The following is a 14,415-nucleotide window of genomic DNA, read 5'->3' on the forward strand; positions in this document are numbered from 1 at the left end:
TCTACAAGGCTAATTAACCACAAATGATTCCCTTATCTAAGCTAGAGGTCACAAAATGCCATGTCAAAAAGGGTGCTGCTGGAGAAAATAGGTACCCTATTAAATTTGATCACTTGCTTCACCCCGATCATGAAATTAGCAGATTAATGGGCACACAGAACCAAGTCTGTGTTAGTCTGTCCATTTCAAGGTGACAGACGGTAGCCAAGGCTACGCTTGCCCTCTTGCCTAATTTGCAATCATCTTTGCCAATTAGAGCAACCATAAAAACTGAAATGTAAATCTAATCAGTGTAATGTGTGTAATTGAAAGCACAATGACCGGGAAAACATGTCAGCCAGTTAGGAGTGTGACTGAGTGCTTGGTGTTATCGAGCAGGATGTCAGAATCAGGCTGAGAGACCATTTCGCCACACAGGTTGGTATGTGACCTTTTCTCAGTAACATTATCAGCTTTAATTGCAAGTGACATTTAGCAAATACAATGCCAGCTTAAGCCAAGATCCAAACTGAGAAATAATTATTTTCTAAGCATGACATTGTCCAGAAGTTTAAGTTACATTCTCGACAGAAACAACTTGTTTTTATTCTTCTACAGATTAAGGCTCTGTTTACACTGTAACTTGAGATTTAAACTGACGTACTGGATAAGGAAAATTGAACCCTGATGATGCTGAAGAATAATACCTTAATAATTAATAAATGCATAATCTTGTAATTGGGAATGCGCATGTGGATGTGACCAACTAATTGTTGCAATTTGGGTGAAAGGTTGGGCATTCACAATTGTGGTACAGCACAGTGAAATCTTGAGTAGGGGCGGTGTGGGATGTATACATTACGTCTAGGAGGAATACAGTATCAGCAGCTGGAGGAGTGACGGGCTCCTGCGTCAATAATCACATCAGCTCCTTTCGTCCCCTTTTTAAGTGGCAAACCACTTCCTAGTGGGCAGAGAGCCAAGGCTATGTTCCTCTACGAGTCCCAAAGCACAAATATACCATACAACACAGCACATACACATTCCTTTAATTTACAGAAATTCTAATCATCTAAGCTTTCTGAGATTGTTCAATAGATCTATGATAACTGAAATTCAGAGACGCCCAAAAGTCTGAAATTTTATGACAACTTTGATGCAGATAAGAAACTCAAAGTTTGATCAAAGACTGCCCGTTTGATGGCTGTGCATGAAAGCATTAAGTCGAAAGAGCACAAATGTTCCTAAAATGTAATAATTGATTTCAGCAGACACAAGTGTGAACAAAGTGTCTGTTGTCAGATGGGTTAATTTTGCGTAAGACTAAAAAAGCATATATACCTAAGTTTGTGTCTTAGTAAAAAAAGGAGCACACGTGATAAACAGCTATTTATAATTATCAAAATCCAACAGGATGAAGTTTTTATCCCAGGCTTTCACTCTCACTGTTACCCATAAATTCAAAAGCTATGTTCTGCTGTTACCTTGTGGGTGGACAGGCCACATCATGTTATGAACAGAAATATGAAAGAACACAAAATTCTGAGCCAAAGCAAACAAGAATAAATCAGCATTTAGGTGCACTGTTTTGAAAGCATGAAATGCCATACATTAAGCTTGAGCTGGCGGATTCGCCCACTCATGATTGGAACAAGCTAGTGAAAGCTCACACATCGCCCTGCATGGCTTAAGCACTGTGGCACTCGGCTTACAACTGTCACCAATGTACACCACATTATTATCTCAATAAGCCGCCCTATTTTCCCTTCGTCCTCCATCCTCCACCACCACCAAGCAGATAGGGGCTGGGTGGAGATAACTAGAGATGGAGAGAGTGACCCAGAACTGTCATGCCCCTCCACAGTGGGCAGGGCTGGGCTCCAGAAGCTAGCATATGTCCCCAGCATCATTCCCCACCTCTTCTTTTACTTTGGCACCTTCATTTCTTCCAATGATAGCTTGCAGTTCAGCACAGCCCCAGCCACTTGATCCAGCTCTGCTCCACATAACCAGTGTAATCCCCATATCACCAGGCTCCAAAAGAGCAGATCTGCTCTATATTTACTGGGTGGGTTTGATGTGCTCCCATTCATTAGGCTTGCAGTGAGAGATTAATTATCAAAAATAAACCAAGCCCCAGAGGGGAGAGCAACAACTAATGTTGTGTTAGGAGGAATGACAGTAGATCGTGCACTTAAACATACAGGCCACTATAGACCATGTTTTTATAATAGTAACAGTATTAATTAATGAACTATTATTTAATTTATAGTATTGACATTATCATTATTATTATTGTTATGAATTCAAGATACAACATGTGTGATCAATTCCAAAAAATACAACTTCAAGTCTTTATTTCTGATGGGATATTATCAGCATACCTGCTGTCCTTTGATCACAATTTGATCAACACACCTTTGTAAAAAAAACCTAAACTATCACTGACACCATTAGATGATTTTACTGGAAGCATGCTTTGCTACTAAATCATTCCTAATTTTGTTTGTGTTTCATGTTGTGGTAATACTATTTCTATACTATGAAAAAATGGAAATGTTATGCGCAAAGACTGGAACGATTTAGATAGTATCTTTTGAAAATAGCTGCATTTACTGTAGTACAACATCTTCCATCATCCTAACTCATACAGCAATGATATATGGGGAATAAAATGCCTCAGTCAGAATGCATTGCTAGTGTTAATATTTGTCTGTACATGTGTGGGTTTGCCCTTTCAGTTGTGATGGCAGCCAAAGGGAAAAATGTGTTTCAAAAACTTCAAAAAGTATCTTTAAAAAGACCATCAGTTTTTATGAGCATTGGTACTGATCCCCTCTTGTTGCTGGCTTACAGAGGGGAACATGGACACTGGAGCTGAGGTGGACGTGGCTATAGCTAGTTAATGTGAATTCTATTTCTCACTTCCTTCGAATAGATGAGGAATACATTATTCATAACTCCAAGGGTACAGCAACTTGTCTATGGTAAATTCATCTTCCTCCTCTCATCCACCCTCCATCCTCCAACTTCCTTTTTTTAAGTCATATTTCTGCAAAAAGGTCTGACACAGCAGTGAATTCATCAGTGTCACTCCATTCAGAGGAGTGGCAGCCTTCCCGCCCAGTGACTGACATATTTGCCCTTTAAAGTCAAAGTAGAAAGCTAACCAAACAGTTTAAAATTACTTAATAATTCCAAGTTACAAAATGATATCCATAATCGTATAATTTATGTTTTTCAACTTCAGTGTGTATAGACAAAGACATGTTATAATTTTAATTTTCTTTGGAAAGAGTAACTGCACCTAGGCTAATAATCTTGTTTGCACTGCCAACTAGTGGTGGCTACATGCTACTTCCACAGCCGGTGCAGTACAGCACTTACAGTATAATGCACATTGCAACACTAACATGAATGTGGTCACAAGTACAACAGACCGCACTTGACCTCACCCACCTGCAAGGTTGAGTGTGGCCCTAAGTTCAACAGACTGAGGCTGCAGTCAGACCAAAATCCGCCTAGCAAAATTTACCCACATGGTGTGGCCAAAAGCAGGGGGAAGGAAATAGCTTGGGTAGGGTTGTAAACATAAGCTGTCGGAGCTACTGCAGCAACAACAGTCCCCACCCTTGTAAATTATAAAGCATTTTATCAACTGTTTTACTGTCATTATCCTCTATCACTGTCCTTGCACTCACTACAGCATCTCTTCTTATCTGCTGCTTGTATTATTTCGCCACACAGTGATAAAATAAGTAGGGAATGTCTCTCATCCCGCTCCGCATAGACATGAATGGGGAGCGAATTTCGGACTGACTGCGTCATTACACTGTGTCCGAGATCCATACTGCACATTAATCCTAAGGAGGTTTTGAGTATGTAGTGTGTTAACACTGGAAAAGTGCCAAAATAAATATGTCAAAATTGTCAGTATGCATTGATACTGATTGATTTTTTACTGTGCTGTTGATAGACACTCTCCTACAATGCAGTGCATTGATGGAGGAGCTGCTCACAGCTGGAAAAAATAAAACTAATTGTGGATGATGGTGAAACAGCTCTAGAACAACAATGGAAAATAAAGGAGAAAAAAGAGAAAAATTCTGCTGTCTCTCTGTGTTAAATTTAATTGACAGTGACAGTCTAAAGTGACACTTTGATTGCCTTTACACAATACACATATTGCATAATTTCATACTAGTATAATGGCAAAGTATGTTCATTCCTTGTATATTAACTGCAAATAATTTAAATATACTTTTAAAGTATACTATAAAGATTAGTATTTAGCATATATTGTATATAATTTGTATGTAGTATGAGGTTTGGACACAACTTATAGCTTTCAACCCACAATGGTCAGTACAACAATTCTTTTCTCCCATATAACTGGTGACTGGTGACTGGTGACTATGGGGCTGATAGGCTAACCATTAGTGAATTAATCAATGAATAAGAAGAGGAAGCCAATGGATGTTACTTTTACAGGCAAAGTTCTAGGCAATTACACAAGAGTTACAGTATATTACGGTAGCTCAAGTTTGGCCTTCAAAAATCAATAGGTCTCTTACATCTCAGTGCATCAACGTACACAGCGAATTTCAACCTGACTTTTACTTTTCAATATATGTTGGTGGTGGAAAAACAAACAGACTCACAGAAGCAATAACAACTTCCTGTAAGTAATGAACAAATAAGTTCAGAGTGATGTTTGAGGTGTTTCAAACCTGAAAAAAAAACTCCAAACATGACAGAGAGCATCACAAGGTCATCAGTCAGTAAAACATTACTGGTATGTAAAATCGCACAGAACCTACCTGATGTAGTAATCGTTCCTGATGAGCAATAGGTGCTGGAGGATTGACAGGAAGTAGGCCTCTGACCCAGTGTCTTTCACCATATTGGACAGGAGATGGTACACCTCACTCATATCAGTACAAGAGCAAAGTTAAGGAAAACAACTCTATGCCAGTGTGTGTTTTTTTTAAAGTTTTATAACTTGATTCAGTTAAACTGTTATGATCAACTTCTTGACAAGACATCCAAGTTGAGTTCATTATTCAGATGTATTCTATGTAAACTGAATAACTCTATACACATTTAAATTTTTTTTCTATTTTTTTTTTTTTTTTATTTGTCCCTGGTTCCTCACCTCAGGTTTTCTGACAGGCATCATTGTGCAAAAGCAAACACAGATGTGATTCCTCTTATCCATTTTCTCTCAGGGGAGCAAAGACAGTGTAAACAGCTAACTTGAGGAGGGGGGTTGACAATAAAGAATGCTCCCTCTGGTTTACCTGTCACTCCGAACCTTTCAAGATACGGGAAATTAATTACATGAAAAAGTCACTGGTTCGAATGTTTAAGGCAAGAATGATGGAGAGCCACTCATTTGCAGAGCAAAAATATGGCTGAGGTTTAGTTCTAAGATTGAAACTGACATGTACTCAGGAGCAAAAACTCATGTTATTAAATTTGCAAAAGGTATTGATTATGTGTCTTATGTTTGCTTTCCCCAGGAGGAAGTAGTGATGGCTTTGACATCTAAAGCAGATGCTAAATCCAACTGTCTTACTTTTCATTCTTCCATATTTAAATATCATATTCTACATATGTTTCTTATTTATTCGCTAGTATGATTCTTTTATAGAGTTCTTGTTAATGATGCCTCTTATCAAAAGAAGTACAAAATGTTTGATATTGAAAGCAAAGAATCAAAAACCATGTAAGAGAGATATAACCTACCATATAGGACCAGATAAGCACAAACACCAGAACACATTGCAAAATTAATTCTCTAGGTAAATGGTTGATTTGTATTACAATTTATGTAAAACTTCTAATAGTGTTTAAAAAAAAGTGTAGCTCTAAGAAATAAAGTACCTTGGAAAATTAATGATTTGGAGCCTATTTAATTTGTTTGCGTGAGAAAGGAGGATTTCCCTACAGAGACTCATCTTGTTTGAAAAAACTGAATAAGCCTCTCAAATATGTGCACACATGCAGAAAAAAAGAGGACTAAGTAGACAGTACACTGTTAAGCTCGGAAAGATGATTGCCATCATAACATGAAGTGCGGATCTTGACAATGTGTGTGAAAATATTTACATAGTACAACATACTGACTGGAAAGTGATAAAGTGACATTTTCAGCATATAAGGTTATTCCCCTTCCTTCTGCTTTCAGTACAGAAAATACCTGTAAAACACACATGCAAAACTGATTATAGGTGAAACTGAGCTTGAGGATTCAGGATTCAAGTGTATTATCATACTTGGTTTTGGGGATATACTAATGATATGGATCCTAAACACTTAACACACAAAGATTAGAACGACATGTTTTCAAGGGTTAATCTGAATGCTCTTGCTTCCTAATATTATTTGTCAGGTTTCATCAACAGCTAAATGAAGGATGACTGTAAGAGAGTGTCAATAATTTAGACAATTTATTCCCTCTAATAAAAAAAAATAGCACTTAACTGCATTCTCCATTTCCCATGCTATAATACATGCAAAACAATCTGCAGCCGCTGCAATTGGAGCAGATCAATTCTTTTAAATACTGTTTGACACTTTTCCTATTAATTTCAACAATGTCTGTAATTAAACTCCTATCCCATATCAAACTTTTAGAGAGAGAGGGATGGGAATACAGGCTCCTCTAAAGAATCATTTCCCTCCCTTGTATTAGCCGAGTATGAAGCCTAGGAGAATTACCAATCCTGTGAGATTCAATTATAGCCTCACCACAGCAGCATTTGAGAGGACATGAGAAGGAGCTCAGACTGGGAAAGTATCCAACTAGCTTCATCTATCACTAAGCTGCAGACATAAACCTAATGTAGAATGCCAATCCATTCGATGACACCCCCTTCTTCACTCTCTTTCTCTGTCTCTCTCTCTTTACTTTCTCTCTCCAAATAATGAATAAACATGAGTGGCAGTCAAGTGTGATGTAGGCCAGTCAGTGGTGGGGTCAATCAATCACCATTCCACAGCTCATTAATATTTATAAGTGGCCTGGAGTCACCTCCTCAGCACCTGGACCTGGGCTGGACACAGAGGAGACGAGCCTCTCCGAGTTAATATTCATGAAACTGCTGGGAGAAACAAGACACACGCAATGCTCAGGTAGTAGAAGTACTACCTGCGTCATATCATGCACATACGTGGGTGTGCTGTGCCGGCAAAGGGACAAAGGGTAGGCTAGGCATTCGAATCATGCTCTGAGCTTGCAGATCAATACCACATTGTCCTTGGAAACAAACATTGGGCCTTCTCATTTGTGAACCTGCTCAAGCACATCATTAATCCAAGTGCACTTTTTTTCTCTCCATCTTCTCCCCGCACACACGTACACACCCTCCTCCCCTCACCTACATGTGTCAACAGAAACTGTCACTCACAGCAGCACTTTGTGTCAGTACTAGAACTATGGGATTTGGTGGAAGAAAAAGGTTGAAGGAACGAACATCTGCATAACAATGTCAGTGTCTGGTATGTCTGCTCACAATGTCAGCCATTCATACATAGCCTTAGAGAAGATTTGTGAATTATTAAAAAGGCTCTTCCCTGGGATGCATGAAGAAGTTTCCAACTCTGGGCTAAATTACTGCTCACCTTATTAACTTCTACTCTGCACATTAGGAGTTAAATGGACACTGGTAGGGAGCTGGAGGAGAAAATTCATATGTCTAACAGAACTGAAAGACAAGGAGTGAATACTTGAACAGAAGAAACTCTGACCACATAATATAATACGGCTCCACATAAAATGTTTAATTGTCTACTGTGCTTAATAAATGGCAAGAACAGGGAAGTATATTTCTGTTTGATATCTTCCTCTTGAGTCTTACAACAGTCCTACTTAACCCAGTACTAAGAGACAAAGAACAAAAAGTGAAGTGGAGAGGACAAGAGATGGAGAGGAGGAGGAAAGTAAATAAAGCAAAGAGTGAAGAGGTGGGAGGTTAAGATGACAGGGTTATTTACCTAGTATACCTGGTCAGAGATGGAGCTGGATATTGTGCTCTGGATCCTCAAATCCCCCTCTAATGAACCAAGCCATGAGGGGCTTTAGCCTGTAAAGCTTGACCAAACCAACAATACGAACTCATCTCCCGCTGCTAGTTCTGCAGACCTATTCATCTGTATATTCACACTGAGGGAGGACAAAAGGATATTCCATCTCAGCACGGATGTCATCCAGGCGATGTGAGAGTTCGATAGAGTCCTCCTCCTTGTTCTCATTGAATACCTTCAGCTGGATGTCTAGCTCCTCTGTCTCTTTTAGCTCCTGTAATTGAGTTAGACAAACAGTAGATAGCTGAGAATGTGAAGTTATACAAAAGGTTATCTCGCAAAGTAAAATATTATAAACATTTGCAGCACCTGGATGATATAATTAAGCCTGTTATAATTTACAACTTTTTTTTATTGTTTAATTTTGTCAGACTTCTGTATGTTACTGTTAACAAGAGCTATTGTGAAAATCTATAAGGTTTCCCTGTTACAGCTGTGTAGAGAACAGGGAACTGAGATGTCCTGAACCCTCTCACTAGGTATTCCAGACACTACATATTCCTGAACACCTGTTCCAGCCACAAAGGGCTCCAGGGGTGCTCTTTAACACTTCTCTATGAATCACTGGCAGTGGAGTTTACTGACGGAGACAGGGCCAAACGTAACCCAATTTCTGCAGGTATCAATCACCCTGCACTGTTTTTTGGGTGCACCATCTGTCTTAAGCAACACTGGTTCAGAGGGAGGTGTGCAATGCCACGAAAAAGGGGAGCAGGAGAAGAGGAGGAGGGCCAAATACATGCGTCAAGGACTATGAGAGCAAAACAAATTGTGCTTTCTTTTGAGCGGAGTTCACTTTTTCTTTGCCAACAGCTACGCTGACTCCACAGCATAACTCATAATTAGATGAAAGATGTCAGTTTGAATGTCGGCATTAAAAGCGGTGAACGTGGCATTCATAAATGACTGTACACTGAGACTCTTTCATATCAGGGGGCAGAATTGAAGATAATTTAAGTAATGACAGTAATAATCAACAGGAGCAGCTGGGATAACTTATTAACAACTGGCTCTGTGACACATTCACCCCACTCGCTACAAATGAGAGCTTGAGTGATGAGTTGGAGCTCGTTTGCCTTCGCCTCATGTGAAGATGTGTAGTCTTGCTGATAATGATGCCAGGAGGACCTGTGTGATGAGGTGCTAGGCACTGCATCACACTTGACATGAATCTGAAAAGCTACTACTCCTACAGGTTCAACCGCGGCTACTATTATTCTATAATTAAATCAATAATAATAAAACCTATTCTTATTCATGCCATTTCTGTCATGTGACAAGTTCAGCCTTTTTGATTTTAAGTCACTAATTAACACAAATTCAGTTCTCACATCTAGTGAAGAGCTATGTGGATTTAATTATACACTTGTATTATTTGGTTTGAACGCCAAATACAAACACAATCAAATAAAATTAAATGCATATTGCATTAATTTTGAAGTAATGTAGTCACATAAGAATGGAAATGCTTTACGTAAATTCAGTTAAATATGGTTTAATTCAATCAATGTTGGACACTTAACCAGCATACATTCAAGCTGTAATGTGTTATGCTGTTGTAATGCCACTGATCTGCTAGGCAGATAGGTACATGATACAAGGTACATGGTTCTAACATAAATACCAAAGCAATACAGTGTTGTGTTTAACTGACAATAATTGACTGACTGGATTAGACTGACAAAGGAAGAAAATATTTGAGCCACAGACTCTTTCACAAAGTCAGAACTGGACCTTGTGAATAATCTAACCGTGTGCTGTCTGATATTTTGATAACTCACAGGTAGGGTCTTCTTGAGGCCACATCTTAGGAACTCATTGCGTAGATGTATCCGGAAGTCTAGGTCATCCGGAGAGGTAACCAGGGCGTTGATCAGCTGCATGCAAGCAACCTGCGGACAAACAACAAAACATATCAGTTCAATATAATGTAATTTTACTGTAAATTTGTCTTGAAAAAATAAATATATGTTTTTGATTGTCTGATTATTTGCTTTATTGTTGTTTCCTTCCCAAAACCAAGACTACATAACAGGGAATGGAACAATGAGGACAGACAGAGAGAGGTAGAGAGAGAGCAGCAGATGGTAGAAAGTACAAGTCTGGTGTGTCTATTGATTAGATGTGCATTATGAATGATTTTATTGGTAAGGAAAAAGCCTGACAGTGTGTGTGTGTGTGTGTGTGTGTGTGTGTGTGTGTGTGTGTGTGTGTGTGTGTGTGTGTGTGTGTGTGTGGCGTTGGGGAGGGGGTTAAGAGGAAATCGCTGATGAATTATAATGAGCAGTAAGGTGTTTCAGGGGAGCAAGCCATGGCTAAGATAGTTTTCCTTGGACAGACAATCGATAGCAGGCTGAAGGATTCCCATGGATGATGTGAAGAGTTGTCTTCTGAAACCTTGACTCTACACTATTGACTTGTATGTGTTATTAATAAGAGCCATAACAATGCTTATTCTGTGTGGTTTCCTGGGTCTTTTTTTTTCTTTTACCTGGTTTAAAATTTTATCCCAACACTGTGTTTCTTAACATTTTCATTAAATAAAAAATGCACACCTATGTGTATCTTTGTGTATCTGCAAAAATCCACAAAAGCAATACATAACTTCAATTTCTACAGATATCCAGACTTTTTGCTAACTAAACTCCATTTAAAGTCATCTTTTATTAAATCTACAATCAGCTATCTGAAATAAACAGTACTGGTTTGTTTTTCTGTTGTCGTACAGTTGTAGCAGTGGCACAACAAGCACATTTATTAGCAGGGTGATGGGGTAAAAATTCAGGTTGCTATGAGATACAGATATAAGATACTGTATGTTCCCATGGGAATGCTTATTTCAGTTAAGGATGCACCGCCATTGAGTATGTGCCACCGGTGTCAGGCACCAGAAACATGGCTGACTTCTTCACGTTACAGAAGAGCTTGAAGGCCTCTAAACTAGATCTGTGCACTGAAACCTGACATTTCACTGTATCCACCAGAGGCCAGACACATAAAAGAAACTCCACCAAATCTTCACAGAATTCATGTGAGCGAAGAAAGCCATGCAGCTCATGAAAAATTCTGTCTTTTCTCCTGCATGCAGATTGATACTTACATCAAGTACCTCCAACATACCTCAGCCATGTATTGTGGAGTGGCTGAGGTGGGGGGGTAGGGGCATTATCTGTGTTAGGTTTAGAGAAATGTAGTGGTGCCATAGGGTAGTTCCAAACACCATAATTAAAAGTGGCACTGCTGGGATGGTTTTAAAGTTGGAATGCTGAGTTCTCTCCTGCTCAGCAGAAGAGCATAGCCTGAACTACAGCAAAACACATTTTAATCACATTAGCAAAGTCTAGTTCTACAGCCCATCGCAGGTTTTGGATAAAAAGTCTATTAATTTCCTTGAACCCCCTGCATCAGCAAAGCATTTTAATTTACTTCACAATTAGCAGAGCTTCATTTCATTAATGGCAAAATGTAAAGGAAAAACAACAGCCTCCTAATAAAAGAATATCTATTTTCTCTTCTACCACCCGCCTCATCAGTTTCCTTCATGACTTTTCCTACATGACTTCACAATCCCTGCAGTTAAAAAAGTAATTCCTTAAGTAATTACCTGCTTTTGGGTTTACAAAAACATGTTTTAAGTGTTTTTTTATTGTTGTTGTATAGTTTTTTCCTGCTACTGAAGGATACTAGTGAAAATGAGGAGCGGTATGGTGCTTTAGTTGCCCTTTTACACCGATTCCTCTGAGACCGAACCTGACAGCAGCATGGAAAACGCAAGGAGAAGTATTTGTAAGATGTGAGGAAAAAAATGAGCGAAGCAGTGAGAGCAATGAATGAAGCAGGTGTTTTTTGATTAAAGCAGTGGTGATGAAGTTCTGGGTTCATTTCAATAGCCCGGTGATCCCGTCCCATCACGTGCTAGAGGTGCTGTGGGGTTGACAAGTGGATGCAAAGACAGGAAGAGAGGCAGAGAAAAGCACATGTATGAAGACAGCTTAGGCTGAGGTACAATGGGCCCCAGAGTGACACAACTATCAATTTCAGTGTTGTCTGGCATCAAACGTGGTCTCCATGACAAAACAAACATTTGTGGGAATGACACTGGATTGTGGCAGGTTTCTGTCCACTGTGGGCAGTATGAACCAGTGCGTAAGACTATTCAAGGCAACCTAGAAAGTGTACCACAGCATAATAGAGAGCAGTGATATAGAATTACATAGTGCTCTCTATGCTGGTCATTGAATTGGCCACTTGGAAAGAAATAATCTAATAAAAGAGCAGTGATGAATGCATCATTATTAGAGGTGTTAACATTTGTGTGTGTGTGTGTGTGTGTGTGTGTGTATGTGTGTGTGTGTGTGTGCATGTGTGTGTGATTCCAAACCTGGAGCTGCTGGGCCTCATGGTTCTCCAGTCCTTCCACAATTGGAGCAAATCTCTCTTTATTGTTCCTCTCTGCAGCAATTGTCATTGCAGCTAGAATCTTATCCAGGCTGGAAGAAAACAAAGAACAGGGAGCAGGCAAACACAAAAGTCAACAAACACGTTTATCACCTCACTGACAGGACATTTACTCACAATTTTCAGCTCAAACACCATGTATCTTATCTTCCCTTGTGTGCTGGTGTGGACATTTACTCGGTCAGTCTTTGGTCACCTGGACAAGAGCCCCTGCTTTCCATCTCTTTGTATGAAATCTGGTCTATTATTACTGCAGTATCCAATTTTGAGCTGTTACTAAGGTGATGCTAGAAAAAAAACAGGGTTTTATTGCAAATATGTTTAGTTGTCAAAGCAATTGTGCTAAAGTGTATTTGGCTGAGTGAGAAAGGGAGCAAATTATTGCAGGGACTGGCAGACTAATGTGTAAATACACCTTTTGAGACGGTAAGCAAATTAGAGTACTTGCAAAGGCTCAAGGCAGCTCGGCTAAATAGAGCATTGGACAATTCCAGCCTCTAAATTGTGAAAGAAGAGGATACGTTTTGTGCTCAACACACACATACACGGAGGACTGCAATACAAGTAAATTGATGTCTTACGCACATTTAGGTAAGCACTGATTCAAAATAGGCACACATTATAATTGGCAACAAGTGGTCTCTCTGTCACCGCAAGGCCACATTTTCTATTTTGCCTTCACAAATCGAGAAACTGAACAGCATTACTGTCCTCAACCTTCTTACTCCCTTGGGTACAAAAGAGCTCTCGGCTTGATATATCAATTCCCCTTGCTGTTTCAATAAATAAGTAAATGAATAAATAAATAAATAGACTAGGCCAAATGTTGAAGTGTCAGCTGTACGGATCAGCTGATTTATACATGTGCAAGCATATTGTTTGTGATCACACATGCTGTGCAAGGTTGCTGTTGCCTTTTTTTTTTATCACCTTATTTTAAAAAATAAAAATAACACTTTCCAGGGTGACAAAATACAAGTAGTTGCTTCATGAGCAAGGGAGATCATGTGTCTGACCAATAGGACTGTATGTGTGGAGTAAGCCTGACACAGAGATAAATGGAATGGCCATGCTCTGTGATAGGGGTTAGAAAGTCACAGACGAGCGTAGGGAGCCGCATACTGAGTAGCTTTAAAGCCAGTTCAAACGACGCTTCAAAACAGGCAAGATAGATCTGCTTAACTTGTCGTGTTCCCTTTTGATGCTGTCAGCTGAAGTGGGTGTTGAACATGAACCAGCGTCACAACACTGGTTGGCAGAGAAGTTTCTGAGTAAGAAAGTGACGCCTCAGCTCCTTTTGCTGTCATATTTACAGGATACGAACGTTTGAATGCAGGGCTATGATCATGGCAAAGTTCTCCGTGTTTACTTCAACCTATTCTTAAGTACTTTGAGGGAGAGAGAGGGAGAGAGAGCGAGATTTGTTCTATTTGTACACCCAGTGCCTACTTAAAGATACTGTATATGCATGAATGTACGTGTGTGCAGGCAAGAAACAAATCTATGTCTGAGTTTTAAGAGTGATAACAGTAACAGAAGGCATTTATTTAGGTTTAATTGTTGTAATTGCTGCGCCATGCATCAATTATAAATTATTCCAATTCAACTGTATCAATCAGCAAAAGTAATGAAGAAACTGAAACAATCTGGCATCATCAATTATGTATTGTTACATATTTAAAATTTCATTTAAAAAGCGTTGTAAAAGTAGTTTGAATCTGAATAATATGACTGATTGTCTGTATTTTGACTTCCCAAAGAAAAACTGCCAGGCTGGTAAAAACATTGTAAAACACCATTAACCTGTTTAGATAAAACAGCACTTCCATTTGTGCCAACTTATGAGGCTTTTTGTTTCACTCAAAACTAGGGGACAATACCTCATGAATT

The 14,415-nt window shown here is 39.2% G+C and overlaps 1 protein-coding gene across 7 annotated transcripts in view; it reads right to left on the bottom strand.

Annotated features, from left to right (window-relative positions):
• Positions 1 to 14,415, bottom strand: part of diaph2 (diaphanous-related formin 2) — a 381,473-nt gene that overhangs the window by 249,526 nt on the left and 117,532 nt on the right. For all 7 annotated transcript variants that reach the window (XM_067599729.1, XM_067599728.1, XM_067599726.1 and 4 more), the window contains 4 exons: positions 12,449 to 12,557; positions 9,849 to 9,959; positions 8,169 to 8,281; positions 4,800 to 4,916 (listed from right to left, as the gene is read on the bottom strand). In XM_067599729.1, coding sequence (XP_067455830.1) covers positions 4,800 to 4,916; positions 8,169 to 8,281; positions 9,849 to 9,959; positions 12,449 to 12,557 — 450 coding nt within the window. The remainder of the gene's footprint in view (positions 1 to 4,799; positions 4,917 to 8,168; positions 8,282 to 9,848; positions 9,960 to 12,448; positions 12,558 to 14,415) is intronic.

Source organism: Thunnus thynnus, chromosome 9, assembly GCF_963924715.1.
Source record: "Thunnus thynnus chromosome 9, fThuThy2.1, whole genome shotgun sequence".
NCBI lineage: Eukaryota > Metazoa > Chordata > Actinopteri > Scombriformes > Scombridae > Thunnus > Thunnus thynnus.